The sequence below is a fragment of the Dama dama genome, chromosome 18 (assembly GCF_033118175.1).
Source record: "Dama dama isolate Ldn47 chromosome 18, ASM3311817v1, whole genome shotgun sequence".
NCBI lineage: Eukaryota > Metazoa > Chordata > Mammalia > Artiodactyla > Cervidae > Dama > Dama dama.
Window position 1 is genome coordinate 112152251 of NC_083698.1, and position 22379 is coordinate 112174629.

General features: G+C 49.5%; 1 protein-coding gene across 2 annotated transcripts in view; it reads left to right on the top strand.

Moving 5' to 3' along the window:
• RNF32 (ring finger protein 32) overlaps window positions 1-21825 on the top strand; it is a 35883-nt gene extending 14058 nt beyond the window's left edge. The window contains exons 6-9 of one of the 2 annotated variants that reach the window (XM_061166212.1): window positions 389-513; window positions 638-746; window positions 20245-20412; window positions 21007-21825. In XM_061166212.1, the coding sequence (XP_061022195.1) occupies window positions 389-513; window positions 638-746; window positions 20245-20412; window positions 21007-21228 (624 nt within the window). In that variant the 3' untranslated portion in view covers window positions 21229-21825. Of the gene's footprint in view, window positions 1-388; window positions 514-637; window positions 747-915; window positions 1279-20244; window positions 20413-21006 lie in introns of those variants that run through there. The other variant, XM_061166213.1, reaches the window with a different exon arrangement.
• The last annotated feature ends 554 nt before the right edge of the window (window positions 21826-22379 follow it).

The following is a 22379-nucleotide window of genomic DNA, read 5'->3' on the forward strand; positions in this document are numbered from 1 at the left end:
AGGACTCATCCTGTTTTGAGAATTGTGAATTCTCCATGGCGTTAGAGCCGCAAATGTCCCTACAGAGAGTGTGGTTAGTGAGGACCGCTGGCGTGGGCGAGCACCCGCTCCCGCCGAGTTCACTGCCCGGTTGCCTGAACGCAGCGACCATCCACCTTCACACAGGGGTGCTCAGAAATGTTTGATGTGCCTGCATGTACATTCTTGTAAAATATCATTTTTCATGAGGAAGGTGTTAACATCTGATGAAACTTCTTCCCTTCATAATCTAAATTGGACTAAGTCTCATAATTATGTGAGAAAAAGAACACTATAATTACATGAGAAGTAAAACGTGTTGTTTCTGCGTAATTACTCATGAAATTTCAAGTGAAATGTTTTCCTTCAGGCTTGCCTTCAGGCTTTTGAAAAGTTCACAAATAAAAAAACGTGTCCTCTCTGTAGAAAGAACCAGTACCAAACCCGGGTGATCCGCGATGGGGCCCGACTCTTCAAAATCAAGTGTGCGACCAGGTGAGCGGCCCGAGCGGGACGCGTCCCCGGCCGCGCAGGAGCAGGCCCGCCCCGGGCGCGCTCTGGGGGCTGCGCGGTGGGGGTCTTGCCTGTGGCCCGGGGCTGACGGCGCCCTGTGCCCTAGGATCCAGGCGTCCTGGCGCGGACACGTGGTCAGGAGGTGGTACCAGGACCTGAGGAGGACGGTGCCGCCCACAGATGCCAAGCTGAGGAGGAAGTTCTTTGAAGCCAAGGTGGGTGTGACCCCGACGCCGCCGGCGGCTCCCCTGCCCGCGGCTTGCGGCGCCTGCGGGGCGGGGGGCCCGTGACACCCTGAGCCGGGCTTCAGCTCTGGGCTCTTTTAAACGGTGGGATGCCGGCCCCGTAAACTGGCTCTCTAACCCGGATGGTAAATACTTTCAGATTTCCTTTTCTAGTCACCACATAAAAGAAAGAGAAGTCGCTCAGTCGTGTCCGCCTCTTTGCGACCCCAGGGACTGTAGCCCACCAGGCTCCTCCGCCCATGGGATTCTCCAGGCAAGAGTACTGGAGTGGGTTGCCATTTCCTTCTCCATCATAAAACTTGTAAAATTGGATAAGGTGAAATTCAGAGCAAGCTTTTGTGTGTCCACCTTATGACAACGATTTAGATACACTCGTCTCTTCAGAGAAAAGAAAGGAAACGGGCTCAAGGTTTCACACCTCCTGAGCAACGGAAGGACCTCCTGGCCTCACCAAAATGCAAGAGAGAGAGTTTTAGAAATAAATAACTGAGGTTTCTGCCTTTTCCTTTAACCAGTTTTTACCTGTTTGGGTTTTTTTTTTTTTTTTTTTTGGTCTGTTTAACAACTTCCCCTACGTGCCTCATACCGAAAGGCCAGGCACAGAGGAGGGGCCAGCCCCGACCTGCCTCCCAGCTCTGCGGCCTCGGGCGACACCCCTCGGGCGACACCCCGGCTCCTGCCTGGGGCCCCGTCTGTGCTGCAAAGGAGGGCGGAGCACACAGCGGGCACTGGAGACCGCGTTTACTGTAAACATTACTGAATCATTCGGGTCTGTGTGCGGCCTTAGACGTAGTGCGATTCCTTATTTGTAGACGCGCCCTGTATGAGAGGATGGCGTTGTGACAGTGTCGCCTGGAATCACTGGGGCAAACCCTCAGTTATGTGTTATCTGTGGAAACTCCACTCCCGTTTATTTCCATCCTTTCTAAAGGCATCTGTCTTCTAGCCTGCACTCCCACGTGGGATAATGAGCGATAGGAAGTTACCCTTCGTCATGCAAGGGGTGCCCTCTCTCCTGTCGTGTGATTCCTTGTGTCGAGAGCCTAAGGACTGAGCCCGTGCGCTGGGGAAGGGGTCGCCGTGGGCCATCGTCCAACCTCCTGCCCGACCTCAGGCTGCGGGGCTGATGTCCGTGGGTCTCAGGACCCCACCATCCTTCTGCATGCCTGGAGTTGGGGGGGGGGGGGGGGGGGGGGGGGCGGGGGCGGTCTTCTTCAGTGTCCCTGAAAGTAGATGGACTTAGCTTGACCACAAAGCAGCGATCATAACAGATTTTTCTCATGCTCTTCCTGGTCGCTAGGTAATGGTTCCAAGCAAGGTAGCTGTCAGTATGTGCAAAAGAAAATCAGAATCATGGCTCATGTGAAGTCACCACGCCTCAGACTTAATCGAGAAAGCGCACTTGATTTGCACGCCAGAGTAGGACACCAGTAAAGGCAGCGTGTGAACAAGCGACCTTAAAATACTGAGTCTCTTGATGACTCCGAGGTTGACGCGGGTGGAGCGACTCCCTTCTGTGGCCCAGCGCGGCCGGCTGGAGCTGCCCCGGAGCCGCCCCCTTTCCCGGCTGGAGGGGGGCAGAAACAGGGAGGAGGAGGCCGTGGATGGGGAATCTGGGGTCTCCCCCCCCCTCCCCCGCAGGACGGGCGCGGAGACGTCTAGGGCAGGGGCAGGGCCTGGGTGTCTGCAGGTGCCCCCGTGAAAACCCCCGAGTTCCGTGCCACCTGGGCCTTTCTCAAACGTCCCCATTTTACAGAAGAAACAGCAGATTAGCTAAAACTCCGGATAACGGACGCGATAGAAAGAACACGTGCCACCTTCACTGTTTCCTGGACAGTGAGCCTCTCCCCCGAACGGCGCAGGGAGCACCATGCTCACCTCCTTAGCAGGGCTCAGCTCCACCGAGTCTACCGTCCTCTCTAGAGAGCCTTGTCCCTTCCCCTCACGGAGTCCCTGGGCTCACCACCCCCACCCCCACCCCGAGCCTGGATGGGGCCGCCGTCGCTTCCTCCGCGGCCTCGGTCTCACCTCCCGCCTGTTGTGGTTCGCTCTGAGCCAGTAAGCGACTGTCTCCCATGCTGGTTTTTCTTCTTCCTCTTATATTCCTTCCATGCTTTTCTGTATTCTTAGCCTAACAGTAACGCTTATTCTCTGTTTTCCTCTTAATAATTTATAATATATAATAATTATTATTATTATATATAACTATTACATATATATATGTGGGCTCTCAAATCAGAAATTATCATTTCCGCCTGGAAAAATTTAATTACAGACTCAATAGTTGTTTTACCTTCTTTGTATATTTTTTTATTTTCATGCATCAGTTTAAGATAACTTTTGAACGCATAGACTACCCTTTGTGTTCACATGGAGCAGAGTCGAGCAGCTCAACCGGCTGTACGCACACATGCCACATACTTCAGACCACTCTTCCCCAGAAGCATTTTAACTTAGTGAAGTTATACTCCTACTTTGTTGCACAAATAGGCATTTTATCATTGCCTCTTTCAATTTATGAAATCTAGAATCCCCGGCTTTCTCTGCTAGTTTCCTAAATCTTCTCCACGATTTTTTCACAGCTCACCCCAGCCCACTTATCCCATTTGGCCATGAACAATCGACATCTGTAAACCCAAACCTCATTTTCAATAAATGAAGACTGCATTTACGTCAGGTAGTAGATTGGCAGAAGTATACACTCCTGTCCCTGCTCCTGGTGGCTGATAATGGTAGAGGTGTTGTATACTTAAATGCCTACCTAGGTAGAGCCCAGAGACCATCCTTTATGATATAGACCACTTCTTATCATTTATTGAATGACTCTTGTGATTTGATGACTTTTCCTTCCTCTTCCAACTTGATGGACTCACTTGCTGAGCTATAAGTATGATCTTGTTGTTCAGTCGCTCAGTCGTGTCCAACTCGTTGTGCCCCAGGGACTGCAGCACGCCAGGGCTCCCTGTCCATCACCATCTCCCAGAGCTTGCTCAAACTCATGTCCATCGAGTCGGTGATGCCATCCAACCATCTCATCCTCTGCTGTCCCCTTCTCCCATCTTCAATCTTTCCCAGCATTAGGGACTTTTCTAATGAAGAGTCAGCTCTTCCTAGGGATGATCTAGGAAATGTTAATCTACAACTATAAATGCCAGCGTGCTTGTGTGGAATCTGAGAGGTGATTAAACTAGGTCTGAGTTTCACATCACCCAGGAGTCTATAGATACACCAGAGATATACACAGATGACAGTTTGAGAACCATATCAGTAAGGTAGTGTGAGCTACTGGGTGAAAGATTGTTGGGGAACTGCATTTTTCACACACAGTCTCAAAGAATCACCCCACAGATGAGTCAGAATCTATCAAGAGGAGGAGAAGTGCATACACTGGAAAAGTCCAGTAATCCTCTTCTCAGCCCAGGGGCCACAAAGCCGGCCACTGGGCAGAGTGACCCCTGAGCCGCATGTGCACACGGAACACTGGGGCAGAGCTGCGCCTTTGCACTTTGACACCAACGATGCTTCACCTGGACCCAGCCACGAGGACACCTGTGAGCAGGTGGGTCCACAATGAGAAGTATTCTGTAAAACAGCTGACATCAACAGAACAGTGTCATAAAGAAAAAAAGAGGAATGTTCTGGAACAAAGTTACTGGAGAGATAGAACATTTAAATGTAATGAAAAATCTCTGGCCGGATCCTAGGCCAACACTAAACATGAAAGGAACATGAAAACCAAGCAGCTGTGGCCGTGCCAGAGGAGCACAGCGATCTTCCCAGTAACGGACTCCAAAGACGTGGCGGTCTGGGATTTACACGGGGAAGAACTCACGTGTCTTGAGGAAGCTCAGTGAGCTACCATAGAACACAGAAAAACCGTTCAACAATCTGAGGAAGACAACATAGAAACAAAATGAGAAATTTAACAGAGTGATAGAAAAATTAAAAAGAACCAAGCAAATTCTGGAGCTGAAGCATACAATGAATGAAATGAAAGGAAAAAAAAAAAAGCCTTTAATAGAAGGCATAAACATTAGAATGGTTCAAACAGAAGAGTGTGAGTTAGAAGACAAAACTTCTGAAATTATTCAGTAAGAGGAGAACAAAGAAAAAAAAGTGACGAAGGTATGTGTGATCCTTGGAATACATTAGAAGAAATAATTTGTAAATTATTAGAGTCCCAGAAGAAGAGAGGAAGAAGGAAGCAGATGGTATATAAAGAAACAATGGCTGAGAACTTCCCAGATGGGGGAGAGATTTAGCCATCCAAGTTGGTAAACCTCATAGGTCACCAAACAAACTCAATTTAAAGAGATGTTCTCCAAGACACATTATAATAACTGTCAAAAATCAAAGACAGCATCTTAAAAGCAAGAGAAAATAAGCTTATAACTAACTTAACAAGAAAATGCCCACAGGCTATCAGTGGGTCTCAGCAGACTCACAGGCCAGAAGGAGATATATTCAAGGTGCTAAAAAGAAAAAAAGCTGCCGAGCAAGAATACTTTACTAGCAAAGATGTCCTTCAGAAATGAAGGAGAGATAACAAAGCCTGCCCCAAACAAATGAAAGCTGAGGGACTTCATCTCTAGACCTGCCTCCCAAGAAATGTTGAGTTTTTCAGGCTGAATGCTAATTTCAGGAAGGATGCTAATTAGTAACACATGCATGAGTGTGTTCAATCATGTCTGACTCTGTGGCCTGTGGACTATAGCTACCAGGCTCCTCTGTCCATGTCCATGGGCTTGCCCAGGCCAGAAAACTGCAGCAGGCTGCCCTTTCCTCCTCCAGGCAATCTTCCTGACTCAGAGAGCGAACCCTTGCCTCTTGTGTCTCCTGCGTTGGCAGGTGTATTCTTTACTGCTGCACCACCTGGGAAGTCCCATTAGTTACATGGGAACACATGAAAGAAAGCACACTGTCAAATGGAGAATACTCCTAATACCATAATATTGTGCTATGTTACTCCCTTATAAAGGCTGAAGAACGAAGTATTAAAAATAACTGTAGCTACAGTCATTTGTCAGTGAATATATTTGTCAGTACTATACAAAGATGAACAGTATATAGTATTTGTCAATACTATAAAAAGATGTCAATTGTGACATCAAAAATGTAGAAGGGGAAAGTAAAAGGGTGGAGTGTATGCAGTCAAAGTTATCAGTGTAAAACAGACTTGTATCTGTACAATGTTTTATGTAAGCCCCATGGTAACCACACAACAAAACCCTACCATAGATAGACTGAGTTAAGGAGAAGGGAAGAGAGCCTTCCACTCTGCAAGACCGTCAGTCCACAAAGGACCAGCGAGGGAGGAAGAGAGGAAGACAGGATCGAGGGACAGACAGGCAGCAGTAGGGGGCATCCGGAAGTCCTTACCTAGCAGTGATGACACTCAATATGAATGAATTAATTTGTCCAATCAATAGGCATAGAATGAGCAGATGGATTAAAAAGCAAAACTGCCTACAGAGAGACTTGCTGCACAATTAAGGGCACAAATAGGCTCAAACTGAAGGGACAGAGAAAGCTGTTCCACGTGGGTAGAAACCAAGAGAGAACAGGGGCGGCTGTGCTCCTGTCAGATAGAAGAGATGTCAAAGCTGTGGCAGACAGCGACGAGCACTGGATAGACGGGGCAGCGAATCCGTCCAGAGGATGCGGCCAGAACTCACCCAAAACGGATTAAAGACTAAAGCCTGAAACCACAAAACTCTTAAAGAAAAGCACAGGGGGAATCTTGGCACTGATCTTGGCAATGATGTTTTTGGATACAACACCAAAAGCACAGGCAACAAAAGCAGAAATAAATGGTCCACTTGAAACTATCACAACACTGTTGTATCGGCTGTACTCCAACACAAAATAGAAAGTTTAATTAAAAACATAATCAGCTAGAGGGGAAAGGAGGGAAGAGAGAAGAGAAGTTAGGGATGGAAGCCAGATTTCTCTGAAAGTGTTCAGTTGGTGTTTTTATTTATTAAATGTTCTTAATAACTAAAAATTAATAAATAAACTACATCAAAATAAATAGCTTCTGCACATCACTGGAAACAGTCTACAAAATGAAAAGAAACAACCTAAAGAATGGGAGAAAATATTTGCAAATCATAAATCTCATAAGGGGGTTGTATTCAAAATATATAAAGAACTCATACAACTCAACAGCCAAAAAACCCAGCCCTCTGATTTTTCTTAAATGGGCAGAGGCGGTGACTAGACACTCCTCTGAAGAAGACATACACACGGCCAACAGGTGCGTGAAAAAGGTGTGCAGCCTCAGTAATCATCAGGGAAATGCAAGTCAGCACCACGGTGATACCACCTCCCGTCTGTTAGAATGACTGTAACAAAAAGGCGAGAAAGAACGAGTGTTGGTGAGGATGTGGAGGAAAGGGGAGTTCTGGACGCTGTTGGTGGGAATATAAATAGGTACAGCCTCCATGGAGAACCGCATGGAGATACTAAAGCTTGAGTAAAAGTGGGACTACCAAAGACTGCCATACCACCCAGCGGTTCCATTCCTGGGCCTCCGACCATCTAAAGGAGAAATCAAGAGCTCAGAGAGACTTCTGCACACCCACGTTCATGGCAGCATTGTGCATGACGGCCACGACCCAGAAGCAGCCTGAGTGTCGGTCAACAGATGAGTGGACGAGGAAGACGTAGCCCCACATACAGCGGAATTCAGCCATGAGAAAGAAAGCAAGCCTACCATTTGCACCAACACACGTGAACCTTGAGGACGGTATGCTAAGGGACATAAACCAGACAGAGAAATATGATGTGATTCCACTTGTGTGTGAAACCCGCGGAGGTGGAACTGACAGAAACAGAGTAGAATGGCGGTGGCCAGGGCCATGGGCAGAGGGGCGGGCGAGGGGAGATGCCAGTCTGAGGGCAGCGTGCGGTGCTCAGCCTAGCGACGGCAGTCAGCAACACTGTATCAGATGCTTGAACACTGCCCGGAACGTAGATCGGACATCGGACATGTCCTCACCACAGACAGGAAGTGGTGTTAACTCACCCTTCTGTTCCTAAGAGACTCAGGTTCAAGCCCTGGGGTGAGAGGATCCCCTGGAGGAGGGCCTGGCAGCACACTCCAGTATTCTCACCTGTGGGCTACGGTCTGTGGGCTATGGTCCACGGGGTCCCAGAGAGTCAACTTAGCACGCACGCAGCCTCCTGTGGTGATTGCTTCCCAATATGTAAGTGCATCGAGTCATCACATTGTAACCTGGAAACTTACACCACATTATACATCAGTTCTGTCCCAATATATGTAAAACTTTGGTAACTGAGATTCTTGTGAAACGACCGATGGACAGGTGATGAACCAGTAGAAAGTCACCCACCTCAGTGTCCAGAGATTCTAAGTCTACAGTAAGGACTTGGACTTCTTCACAGCAGATCAGTGAAGAAAAAGACTTTTTGAAAAGAACAGTTAATGTCGGCATTTACATGAAGGAGAAAAACAGACATTACTTCATACCTTATCCTCAGAAGAGTTCCACGTTAATTATGTAAATACTTGCCAAGCGAATATATAAAATTACTAGAATGCATCAGATGACACACCAGGCCCTGAGCTCTGCCCCACCCGGGGCCCAGGACAGCGTGGTGACCCGTGTGCACTGGGAGCTTAGGAAGGCCTCCTGACGTTGCCGCTGGAGCCGGGGGTCAGCGGCCCCCACCGTGCCAAGCTGCTCAGCAGAAGAGGGCCAAGGACCCACTGATGGTCAACAAGGTGAAATGATCGTCTTTACTTGAGTTTCTAGTAACAACGGAGCATTGGCTTATATTAATACAGAGATTGAAATACACATGGTATTCAGGGGTTTTGGCTATTTTCATGTGCTTTTTAAAAGATGTGATCCTGTGAATAGAATTAAGTATTTCTCAGTACAATACCGTAACAGCCTAATAAGAGAGATATTAGACACAAAACAACTGTGAACTCTGAGTTAGTAAAGAAAGAAGTCATTGTCCAGAGGTGCCTTTACAAAAGACTTTCATCTCAGTTCAAAAGGATACCCTATTTTATTAAAGATAACTCAGTGGCAATTTTCTAATGGTAGAGACTCTTCAGAGTCCCTTGGACTGCAAGGAGAGCCAACCAGTCAATCCTCAAGGATTTCAACCCTGAATATTCATTGGAAGGACTGATGCTGAAGCTGCAGCTCCAATACTTTGGCCACCTGATGCAAAGAGCCGACTCACTGGAAAAGACCCTGATGCTGGGAAAGACTGAAGGCAAGAGGAGAAAGGGGCAACAGAGGGTGAGATGGTTAGATGGCATCACTGACTCAATGGACATGCTTTTGAGCAAACTCAAGGAGATGGTGAAGGACAGGGAAGCCTGGCGTGCTGCAGCCCGTGGGGTCACAAAGAGTTGGACACGACTGAGCGGCTTAACAGCAATGATGGAAACAGAATTTTATTATTTTCATCAAAAACAAATGTGCATTTCAGTTTTTTAAGAAGTTTGAACTGTTCTCCTTTAAATGCCTATAAAAATACTTTAACTTGAGCTTGTCAGTATAATGAGCCTTTCAAATCTAGAAATTACAGGTTAAGAGATTTCAAATAAAAGTGTAACTCTTGGTCCTAGATTCTCACTGTCTTCATCTTGACAGTTTTTCAGACCCAGGCTTGTGTCCCAAAGCCCAGCTTTGGAGGCATCGGGGTCTGCAGGTTCCCTAGTAATAGATCCACTAAAAGATAAAGCCCAAAGCCGCGGCAAGCAAGGGGTTCATCAAGGCCCCAGTGGGCGGGAGACCAGCCCTGTGACAGGGACATTCCAGGAGCGCCAGGCTCCTGCACGGACCTGCCTTTGGCTCTGCCTTCTGACACCCGCGTGTTCACCCTGTCACCCTCCTCGCACAGAACTGTAGATCAGTGAGCCAGTGTCTGAATTTCAGAAATGCAGTAGCTACAGTATCGAATATGGTACGTTTATCATTCTCTGTGGAACCAGGGGTCCTTTAAACTGGGGGTGACTTAGTGCAACCAGAAGCCACATTTCTAAGTTCTATCTCCATACTGACCATGGGTGAGAGTCAATGTAAAGTCATCTTATGTTTAGTCGAAAAAACTGAAATTGCAAATGACTAGAAGGAGGAAACTGCATGACCCACTTCACCGCCCAAGGCTGACGGACGGGTGCGTGTCGGCCCCGCCGCCTCTGTGGGCCCATGAAGTCGGGGCGCTGCAGTGGGGTCCCCTCTCCTCGCAGCCCCTGCGGCTCCGTACCCCAGGGATCTCCTGCCATCCAGAGTCTGCCGGTGATCAGAGAAACCCGGCCTCCAGCAGACTCATTACCAACCTTCAAAAACTGTCCATTTGGCCAAGTAAGAGCTAAACCCAAGCACCACATGGAGGCCCTCAGAATCATCTCCTAAGATTGAAGGGCTGTTTCAACAGCAGGAAAGCTGGCAGTATCTGACCACACACTACAGGATATTCCTGGACACTGAAATGTCCAGCTCTAGAAGTTTCTCTCCACTGAATTCCCTTTTTTTTTTTTCCTTGTCTGGCAGATAGGTGAAAACTTCTCGCCATAGCTGGGGACCACTGGCCTGGTTCCCTTTGGGGAAAAGAAGGCTAATCCACAGAAAAGAAAGGCAGAGCAGGGGTGAGACTGTGATATTTTTAGGCACCACACATGAGGAAGTGCTTGGCTCCTTTAAAGTTTCAAGACCTCACCAAGATGGATATGTCTTTAATACTGGAGATTAGATTAGCTCCGGCCGTTCTATTTTTATAAATCCATCCGTCTTTCTCGTAAAAGAACCGTGGCCTTGCGAGTGCTCGCCCTTCTGTCTCAGGGCAATTAATAAGGGGGATGAATGAGGTCTTCTCCCGCCTCCGTTGTCCTGCGTCTGCTGGATGTCAGCAGTCTAGCAGAACGCAGAGGTCATCTCTCCACAGACAGTCACGCTCCCCCAGGCCCAGGCTTTGTCTTGGCAGCGCTGCCTTGCCTGGAATACCCCTGGCACATTCCTGACAAGACCGAACAGGGCAGAGCGAAGCTGCGTCACACCGGAGGTCTCTCAGACACCAGGCAGGGCCGCGCTAAGGGCGGAAGGGGGTCCCCTGCTGGGCCCAAGCCCCCGGGGCAGCGTGCAGAGTGGCCCTGCATTGGCGGCGCCCTCGGCGCAGAGGGCCGTCAGGCGACACTGCAGGCCGGCCGCGCTCCCGCGCCGTCAACTGAACCCAGATCAAAGCCGCCCGGGGAGGTCACGAGAGCCGCCGCGCTCACGCCTGTCACTGTGTGTACAGAACGCCCGAGTGTCGCCCAGAATGCAGTGGTCGGTCCTTGAGTGCCTTTGATCCTTATCTGGGAGTTCTGCTAGCATATGTCATATAATTGAGGTATGGCCTTTTATTGCGGCAATTAAAACTTTTCAAATGCATTATATTATCTCCACCCGAGCTAAAAGTCCGGGCCATTGTTTAGAAAGCGAGGTGAGGGGTCTGTCAGATGCTGCGGTTGACTTTAGGGACAGCCGCTCCCAGCCCCGCCCCCGGGAGGGTGCTCTGACTTTTTTTTTTTTCATTCCATCTCGCGAAACAGCATAATGGTCTTCACGTTTGCTCAGCCCTTTTGACTTCCTTTATCACATAGAGATGGCAAACATTCTGTTGCTAACTTGAAGTGGCTCCAAGCAGCAAGACGGGAGGACATTAAACCAGTAAAAGCTTATCAACGGATTCATTGATACGCTGTAAATTCCAGGCGTTTCACTTTGCTTTTGAGGGAGGCCGTAAGTCAAACACATTAGTAAGCAATTGCTGACATCAAGATGGATGCTCAGAGGGGCCCCTGGGCAGGCCGAGTTCACCTGGGCACTTCTGTGAGCCCGTCTTCTTTACTCTTTAGCCGGGATGTACTTGTAAATGACCAGTGATTGCTCTCCGTATCAGTTACCTGAATCTGTAACTGTTTAATTTATCAAATATATGAAATGTGAGGCTTAGAAAGAGAAATAGAAGAAGATACTCATTTTTAATGGAAAATTTTATGTATTTTGTATGCTTCTGTAGAATTAATATTAACCACTAGTTTGAAAACTAGAAGCCGATGGTCTTCCTGTGTGTGTGTTCTTGCCTTTCCAACCACTAAAGGCCTCTGACCCACGTGACAGTGAGGGGCTTAAGAGGAGCAGAAGGATGCTGCTCAGGCAGGAATCTGACATGTAAGAAATATTTAATAATAGCTACACTTCGGACATGGCCCTGACCCGGCCACAGGATAGTCAGTATCCATTTGCTAATTTAACTTTTTTTAGGATATTATTCTTGCTAACTTTTCAATACTCAAAGCACAAGAATGAAGCCAGTCGCGCCAGCTCACTTTTAGAACTGTGCCGTAAGTGCATACTGAAGGATTTTCGGTATGTTTATCAACAAGCTAAAGCCAATGTTATAAGCCAAATACTGAGGCTTTACTGAATCTCAGCACTGGAAGTTTCTTCAGAATCCTCGCGCGCGGACAGTGTCCTCTTTTCAACCCCCACGAGGAGACCGCCCTGCACTCCGGCAGAAGGTGAACCCTGGGGGCGTGTGGGCCTTCATTCCTCACCTGTTGCAAATTTCAAGGCGACAGTTTTGTTGAATGCCAAGGGCCTCACCAAGATGAAGCGGAGCAGCCAAGAGATAAGAAATACACACAGGAAGAAGGAAGGAGCCCCGGCCGGTGACAAGTGTCATCGGAAGGAGCCAAGAGAGCCCTCTGGGTGGCCAGGCCGAGCGCTAGCCGAGCGCGGGGCCGGAGAAGCGCGGCGGGCAGAGGGAGCGGGGCTGGCCGGGGTAGAGGCCGAGCAGGAAGGCGGCGAGGAGACGCTGCCAAGAGGCCGGAGGAGGAGAGCCGGGGTCAGAGGCGGAGTGCGCGGTGGGCTGCCCCTCCCGCCTTCCTGCTGAGCCCGGCGCCCAGCTGGTCAAGGATCATCGTGGCCCCTCTGCCCGCTGGGCCAGGACGGGCTCCTCTGGGGCCCTCTGGGCTTTCCCCCCTCAGCTGCAAAAGCTATCCAGCAGGGCCAGGGCACAGTGCTTTAGCTTAGGTTAAATAACCTGCACTTTTTCAATTTTTAAAATATTTATTTTTTATTGAAGGATAATTGCCTCACAGAATTTTGCTGTTTTCTGTCACACCTCAACGTGAATCAGCCGTAGGTATATATACATCCCCTCCCTTTTGAAACTCCCTCCCATCTCCCTCCCCATCCCACCCCTCTAGCTTGATAGGAGCCCCTGTTTGAGTTTCCTGAGCCACAGAGCATATCCCCGTTGGCTATCTATTTTATATATGGTAATATAAGTTTCCGTGTTATTATCTCCGTACCTCTCAGCCTCTCCTCCCCTCTCCCCATGTCCATAAGTCTATTCTGTATGTCTGTTTCTCCATTGTTGCCCTGGAAATAAATTCTTCAGTACCATTTTTCTAGATTCCATATATATGCATTAGAATACAGGATTTATCTTTCTCTTTCTGACTCACTTCACTCTGCAGAATAGGTTCTAGGTCATCCACCTCATTAGAACTGACTCAAATGCATTCCTTTTTATGACTGAGTAATATTCCATGGTGTCCGTGTACCACTACTACTTTATCCATTCATCTGTTGATGGGCATCTAGGTTGCTTCCATGTTCTAGCCATTGTAAATAGTGCTGCAATGAACGATGGGATCCATGCGTCTCTTTCAATTTTGGTTTCCTCAGGGTATATGCCTAGGAGTGGGATTGCTGGGTCATATGGTGGTTTTATTCCTACTTTTTTAAGGAATCTCCATACCATCTTCCATAGTGGCTGTATCAGTTTACATTCCCACTAACAGTGCAAGAGTGTTCCCTTTTCTCCACACCCTCTCCAGCATTTATTGTTTGTAGACTTTTTGATGATGGCCATTCTGACCGGTGTGAGGTGATATCTTACTGTAGTTTTTATTTGCATTTCTCTAATGAGTAATGTTGAGCATCTTTTCATGTGTTTGTTAGCCATCTGCATGTCTTCTTTGGAGAAATGTCTGTTTAGGTCTTTTTCCGACTGTAGTTTTGATTTGCACTTCTCTAATGAGTAATGTTGAGCATCTTTTCATGTGTTTGTTAGCCATCTGCATGTCTTCTTTGGAGAAATGTCTGTTTAGGTCTTTTTCCCACTTTTTGATTGGGTTGTTTTTCTGGTATTGAGTTGTATGAGCTGCTTGTATATTTTGGAAATTAATCCTTTGTCAGTTGTTTCGTTTGCTGTTATTTTCTCCCATTCTGAGCGTTGTCTTTTCACCTTGCTTATAATTTCCTTTCCTATGCAAAAGCTTTTAAGTTTAATCAGGTCCCACTTGTCTACTTTTGTTTTTATTTCCATTACTCTAAGAGGTGGGTCATAGAGGATCTTGCTTTTATTTATGTCATCAAGTGTTCTGCCTCTGTTTTCCTCTCAGAGTTTTATAGTTTCTGGTCTGAAAGAGATGGGAATACCAGACCACCTGACCTGCCTCTTGAGAAACCTCTATGCAGGTCAGGAAGCAACAGTTAGAACTGGACATGGAACAACAGACTGGTTACAAATAGGAAAAGGAGTACCTCAAGGCTGTATACTGTCACCCTGCTTATTTAACTTATATGCAGAGAACATCATGAGAAACGCTGGGCTGGAGGAAGCACAAGCTGGAATCAAGATTGCCGGGAGAAATATCAACAGCCTCAGATATGCAGATGACACCATCCTTATGGCAGAAAGTGAAGAAGAACTAAAGAGCCTCACGATGAAGGTGAAAGAGGAGAGTGAAAAAGTTGGCTTAAAGCTCAGCATTCAGAAAACTAAGATCATGGTATCCGGTCCCATCACTTCATGGCAAATAGATGGGGAAACAGTGGAAACAGTGGCTGACTTTATTTTTCTGGGCTCCAAAATCACTGCAGATGGTGATTGCAGCCATGAAATTAAAAGACACTTACTCCTTGGAAGGAAAGTTATGACCAACCTAGACAGTATATTGAAAAGCAAAGACATTACTTTGTCAAAGTCCGTCTAGTCAAGGCTATGGTTTTTCCAGTGGTCGTGTATGGATGTGAGAGTTGGACTATAAAGAAAGTTGAGGGCCAAAGAATTGATGCTTTTGAACTGTGGTGTTGGAGAAGACTCTTGAGAGTCCCTTGGACTGCGAGGAGATCCAACCAGTCCATCCTAAAGGAGATCAGTCCTGGGTGTTCATTGGAAGGACTGATGCTGAAGCTCCCACACTTTGGCCACCTGATGCGAAGAGCTGACTCACTGGAAAAGACCCTGATGCTGGGAAAGACTGAGGGCAGAAGGAGAAGGGGATGACAGAGGATGAGATTGTTGGATGGCATCACCATCATGGTGATGGACATGGGTTTGGGTGAACTCCAGGAGTTGGTGATGGACAGGGAGGCCTGGCGTGCTGTGGTTCATGGGGTCGCAAAGAGTCGGACACGACTGAGTGACTGAACTGGAACTGGTCTTACATTTAGGTCTTTAATCCATTTTGAGTTTATCTTTGTGTATGGTGTTAAGAGGTGCTCTAATTTCATTCTTTTTCATGTAGCTGTCCAGTTTTCCCAGCACCATTTATTGAAGAGACTGTCTTTGCCCCATTGTATATTCTTGCTTCCTTTGTCAAAAATAAGGTACCCATAGGTGCATGGATTTATCTCTGGGGTTTCTATTTTGTTCCGTTGGTCTATATTTCTGTCTTTGTGCCAGTACCACACTGTCTTGATGACTGCAGCTTTGCAGTATAATCTGAAGTCAGGCAGGTTGATTCCTCCAGCTCCATTCTTCTTTCTCAAGACTGCTTTGGCTATTCGGGGTCTTTTGTGTTTCCATATGAATTGTGAAACTTTTTGTTCTAGTTCTGTGAAAAATGCCACTGGTAATTTGATAGGAATCACAATGAATCTGTGGATTGAGCTTGGTAGTATAGTCATTTTCACAATATTGTTTCTTCCTACCAGGAACATGGCATATCTCTCCATCTGTTTATGTTTCTTTTATTTCTTTCATTAGTGTCTTACAATTTTCTGTGTACAGTTCTTTTGTCTCCTTAGGTAAGTTTATTCCTAGATATTTAATTCTTTTTGTTGCAGTGGTGAATGGGATTGATTCCTTAATTTCTCTTTCTGATTTTTCATTGTTAGTATATAGAAATGCAAGGGATTTTTGTGTATTGATTTTGTATCCTGCACCTTTGCTAAATTCACTGATTAGTTCTAGTCAAATTTATTTTTTAACTAGAGGAAAACTGCTTTACAATGTGGTGTTGGTTTCTGCCGTCCAGTGGCGCCAACCAGTCGCAATTACACAGAGACACTGTCCCTCGTGAGCCCCTCTCCCCTCCGGGTGTCACAGAGCCAGGCAGGGCTCCCTGTGCTAGACGGCAGCCTCTCACCAGGTCTCTGTGTTCATCTGCATTTTAAGTCTCCGCCGACCCCTGCAGATAAAGGGATGGCTATTTTTCTCAGTTGTGAAATGCTTCCTATTCAGGCTGAGGAAGGAATTGTGCCCATTAACAAGTGAGAGCGATGTCAGGTGAGCCATGCACCCGTGTCCACACTGACCCTGCCCTCTGCGCCCAGAACTGGGTTCCAGCTGGGGGGCTGTGCCACAGACCCGGCGTCACCGGGAGCGCCCCCCGGCCAGGTGCCTCCCCCCAGGCCCACAGCTACCTCTGGGCGCGTCCCGCCTTCCTGGAGGGGAGACACAATACGTCAGGTATTTTGTTGGAAACATCACCAATGTCCACCAGTTGTGTCCTGGAGAAAAGCCTGGAGAAGTGAAGGGGTGGGAGTGACTTTGGCCGTCCCAGAGCTCCTGACTGCATCCGCAAAGCCGCCACGGCCATTTCTTCAGCAAGCGCTTCTCCGGCGCCTCGGGGCCAGCGCGCAGAGCAGCTCGCAGACAGACACACAGACAGGGGCACACGGGGGGACAGCCCCGAGCCGGCAGAGAGGATGGAGGCGGCGCCACCGCAGTGCTGGAGGCAGGTGGGGGGCACCGAGGACGTCCTCATGGGCCCCTGGGACCAGCGTGCACGGCTGTTCCGGACACACCGGCTCTGTTTGCATCTCAAGCCATGAGAGCTCACACGACACGAGGACAGGTGTGGGTTCTTGCCGTCCCCCGGACGTGTGTGTAGGAAGCGTGACACAGATGTCTCGGCACACACGCGTGATAATATACACACACATGTAAGAAAATAGAAATGCCCGTGGCCTCCACACTTGCTCTGTCGCTCCCTGAAGTGACCCTTGAGAGCTCAGGAAGGCACTACACACTTGAAGCTGGGTGGTCACGCCTCAGGGAAGGGGAGGGAAGTGAAAGTCGCTCAGTCGTGTCCGACTCTTTGCGACCCCGTGGACTATACTGTCCATGGGATTCTCCAGGCCAGAATACTGGAGTGCGTAGCCATTCCCTTCCCCAGGGGATCTTCCCAACCCAGGGATCAAACCCAGGTCTTCAGCATTGCAGGCGGATTCTTTACCAGCTGAGCCACAAGGGAAGCCCAAGAATATTGGAGTGGGTAGCCTACCCCTTTTCCAGGAGATCTTCCTGATCCAGGAATTGAACTGGGGTCTCCTGCATTGCAGGCGGATTCTTTACCAGCTGAGCTACAAGGGAAGCCCCACGTCCCAGGGAGTGATGACTAAATTGGTGTTAAACAACTTTGAATCCTAAACCTTAATCGGGCAGCTTCTAGGAGAGCAGTTTCCATCCCAGTGAGCATCAGTCCCCTTGCCCCAGGGGCTGTTAGAACACGGACGGCTGCCTCCAGCGGCAGTGCTGACCCCGGAGGGCTGGGGCGGCGGGAGTCGGCGCTGCTAGCAGCTCCCTGGCGAGGCGGATGCCGCTGGTGCCACGGCCTCCCCTGGAAGAAGGCTGCGGTGCCCCCGCCCCAGCGGTGGGACACCCAGGCACTGCTGTCCCTGCAGGCTGCACTTCTGCTGAGAACTAACGTGAGCGCGAACCTCGGGATCCCAGAGGCTGCATGAGGTCTGCACTGGCGGGGGCTAATGCTGGAGGAAGACGCGATCTCACCTTTCAGGTCTATACGGAGAATCTCTCACGCTGCACGAAAAGGCAACTTAGAGAAAACCTGATCTATAAAACATTCACTGGAAGGCAGCAGTATATGTATTTCCAAGGAATCCTTCCTTTTATAAAGTATAGGGACCTCTTCTACTTTTAATAATAGAGATTATCAGGCATTTGAAAGGCTCAGGAACAGAGAAAATGAAGCCTTGCCAGTTGGAGCCCATGAGCTTGGATCCAGCTGCCAGCTGAATAATTAGTCGGCAAGAAATGGAACTGGACTCCAAAATGGAAAAGCATCTTTGTCCAGGCCTCGGACGCGGCTGAGAAACCAGTGCCTACTAGACCCCAAGACGCAGGCGCCTGGATTCAAACCCCGCGGGCCCCCGGCCGCTTCACAGGCGGCCTTCCCCTGACACCCGGGGCCCGCCCTGTAAGCCCCAGGGACCAAGGCCTGGGAGGGCCACTCCCCACAGCCCTGCCCCCATCCTGCCCCGGCTCGAGGCTTCCTGAGGAATGGACGGGAGGTGGAAGGGGCCCCCAGGCCCGCGCAGGCACCTTCTGATGGAGGTGACGGACACAGACACTGCGTAAAAACACACGCACGGACACGCTGCACGCACGCGGTGTCCCGTAGGCCGGAATACTTGACGCTGGGGACATCCTCTGGGCCCGAGGAGAATGTGTTCCACACATCACGCACCTAAAGGACCACGAGGCCAAACCGTCTCGAGGAAGGAGGACATAGCTCGTGCTGCTTTGCAGTGAGCCAGCGTTAGCCCTCAGTGCCGCGAAAAGGTGCAGACAAGGGGACTGCATGCCTGAGTCCACACGTCTCCCACGTGACCTCGGCCCGTAGCGTTTTACAAACCGCTTATACCAAATGCGCCCTGCAAACACGCGCACGCTCAGAGCTGTCGCCCTCAGCAGACGACAGCATTCCAGGCCGCAGCCCACCACGATTCCCGTTACCTCCTTTGCCCTGAGAGCAGAGTGCTTTTCTAGATCTCTTTGTACCAAATGCAGACCTTCATAAAGAGGACCGAGCCTGGGGGAATGTTCAGTCAGTTCAGTTCAGTTCAGTCGCTCAGTCGTGTCTGACTCTTTGTGACCCCATGAATCACAGCACGGCAGGCCTCCCTGTCCATCACCAACTCCCAGAGTTTACTCAAACTCATGCCCATCGAGTCGGTGATGCCATCCAAACATCTCATCCTCTGTCGTCCCCTTCCCCTCCTGCCCCCAATCCCTCCCAGCATCAGGGTCTTTACCAATGAGTCAAGTCTTTGCATGAGGTGGCCAAAGTAGTGGGGTTTCAGCTTCAGCATCAGTCCTTCCAATGAACACCCAGGACTGATCTCCTTTAGGATGGACTGGTTGGATCTCCTCGCAGTCCAAGGGACTCTCAAGAGTCTTCTCCAACACCACAGTTCAAAAGCATCAATTTTTTGGCGCTCAGCTTTCTTCACAGTCCAACTCTCACATCCATACATGACCACTGGGAAAACCATAGCTTTGACTAGACAGACCTTTGTTGGCAAAGTAATGTCTCTGCTTTTTAATCTGCTATCTAGATTGGTCATAACTTTCCTTCCAAGGAGTAAGTGTCTTTTAATTTCATGGTTGCAATCACCATCTGCAGTGATTTTGGAGCCCGAAAAAATAAAGTCTGACACTGCTTCCACTGTTTTCCCATCTATTTCCCATGAAGTGATGGAATGTTAGAGACTATTTGAGGACAGTGCCTTCAAAGCAAAACAAAAGTTTGTGATAAACTGTGATAAGCCGCCTCCATATTTAGACTAGCAGTGAAATTGGGATTGTTAGGTAAGTCCTAAAAATGCGTTCTGTAGCATGGAGACACACGATCGTCCATAAACTGATTACCTCAGCTTTTTTTTTTTTTTTTTTTAGCTCTTTAGGCAACAGGGGTGGGTTCAAAATGAGGATTTTAGAGCTCAGAGAGAAAGGCAGGATGAGTAACCAACTCAAAAGGGAGGAGATGGTCTTTCTCTCGGATTCCCTTTCTGGAAATGTTCACGCTGAAAGGACGGTTCCTGACCTGCAGCCATGGGGGATGATGCTGCGGAGCCTGGGGACGTGCAGTGCTGGGCGTCCCTCGTGACGGCCTGGCGTGGGCCGGGGGCGGCACTGCCCAGGGGCCGGGCCTGTGAGGCTCTGGGGGCGCTGCCGGCGCAGGATGACCGTCTGACCCACTGTCCCCGGCTCTGGTCCCTCCTCCTCGCAACTCCTCACCAGCGCACTCCCTGCCACCAAGCAAGGCTTGCCAGCAGCTGCCCCCTCCTGAAATCTCCGCCCAGGCCCTCTGGGCTGGCGAGTGTAAGGGCAGCTGGGGGAGGCGGTGGGGACCCAGGGGCGCTGCCCAGCGCGGCTCACGGCGGGCGCGGGCGCTCAGTTCACAGAGATCAGCCGGCGCCTGCTCTGCTCCTACCACACCGACATCGACGCGCTCTTCTGCGAGGTGGACCGCTGCCTGGCCGTCAACCGCAGCGTCCTGCAGCAGCTGGAGGAGCGGTGTGGCCGCGAGCTCTCCGAAGAGGAGTGGGGCGAGATCCAGACCCAGGTAGGCGCGGCCAGCCTGCGGGGGCGGAGGGTCGGGCACCGCGGAGAGGGGCCTGGCATGTGTGTCCGTCCCCAGGGGCCCCGGGACCCTCCTCGCCCAGTCTGGGGTGAGGCCAAGGGCCCCGGGTGTGAGATTCTAACGAGGGCCGAGGCCTCCCCACGTGCCCCCTCCCGCCCCCACCCGCGCTTCCTGCCATTCTCAGCCTGCCCGCCCCTTCCATCTGAGGACAGAGACTCCAAACCCAACAGAGGAAACGCTTACTTAGAAATCACAAAAAGGATAAAACGCGTAAAGAAGTTTAGCGGCTACATAGTGTCAGAAACTGCTTAGTTAAAAGAAAGTCTGTCACTAAGATTCAGCCTTTTATAAACTGTTTGTGTTTCGAAGTGGGTTATCCCACGTGGGTTGCAGTCCCTTCCATTTCTCACAGGAACAGCAGAGCACATACATAATTAGCGTTGTTTTAACCCAGGATGAAATGTCTCCATGTTTAGAAGACCCACGTCCGTGGGTGCCCGGTTCTCACTTGAACTGGGGACAGCGCCGGCCGCGGCGTGACCCGCACGTGTGACCGCCCGCCCCGCTGTGTTGCAGGCCCTGCACCGGGAGGCCCCCGACTGCCCCATCTGCCTCACCGCGCTGGCCGCCGGCGGCCCCGCGCCCGCGCCGCGGGAGACGGTCCTGCTGTCCTGCTCACACGTGTTCCACCACGCGTGTCTGCGCGCCCTGGAGGAGTTCTCCCTGGGGGAGAGCACGCCTTTCCACGCGTGTCCTCTCTGCCGCTCCTGCTATCAGAAGAGAGTTCTTGAATGTTGAGTTCATAGGAAAAAAATTATATAATTCAGGGGGGGAAGTGTTAACCTTATTGTTGGTAGCTCTACGTTAGGGAAGCTGACAATATTTTGAAAGCTGACAAACTTATCCAATTCTAGTCTTTATAAAGAGAAAACTTCAAATTCATGAGTTGAGTCAGCTGAAGTGAGGAACGGATTAAAAACTTCTATCTCAGAGGCTCTACAAGTTCGCTGATTAGCTCCGCTTCCGGTTGGTTGGCTGGGCTGCTCCTGAGAGTAGAGTGACCCCTCCCTACCACTCCCCAGCAGTGCTGACGGCACCGGCGGGCCTGCCGGGGACTCACCAGCACACCGTCTCCCCAGGCCCACCCTATAGCTGCAGTTCGTGGCCGACCGCAGACGGAACCCAAACCTCTTAGAGCGTCCAAAGGGCCTCTGCCACTCTAATGCTTGCTTTGTAGTCGTTGCTATATCTCTATGCGATAAGTTACTGTTGACTCCAGCACTTTGAATACATAAGCCCAAGATATAAAAATAAGATATTCAGCGGTTTCAACATCAGTTCAATCATTCAGTGGTGTCTGACTCTGCGACCCCCTGGACTGCACCACACCAGGCTTCCCTGTCCTTCACCTTCTCCCGAGCTTGCTCAAACTCATGTCCTTTGAGTCGGTGATGCCATCCAACCATCTCATCCTCTGTCATCCCCTTCTCCTCCTGTCTTCAATCTTTCCCAGCATCAGGGTCTTTTCCAGTGAGTCCGTTCTTCTCATCAGATGGCCAAAGTATTGGAAGCCTCAGCTGCAGCTCAGTCCTTCCAATGAACATTCAGGACTGATTTCCTTTAGGATTGACTGGTATGATCTCCTTGCTCTTCAAGGGACTCTCAAGAGTCTTCTCCAACACCACAGTTCAAAAGTATCAATTCTTTGTCACTCAGCTTTCTTTATAGTCCAACTCTCACATCCATACATGACTACTGGAAAAACCATAGCCTTGACTAGATGGACCTTTGTTGGCAAAGTAATGTCTCTGCTTTTTAATATGCTGTCTAGGTTGGTCAGGGCTTTTCAGAAAACAGCACATCAAGTATTAATAACTCAGAGCTACATGTTCATGGCTCACACGTAAAGAAATCCACGGAATCTTCCTGGGAGCCTGGTCATTCACAAG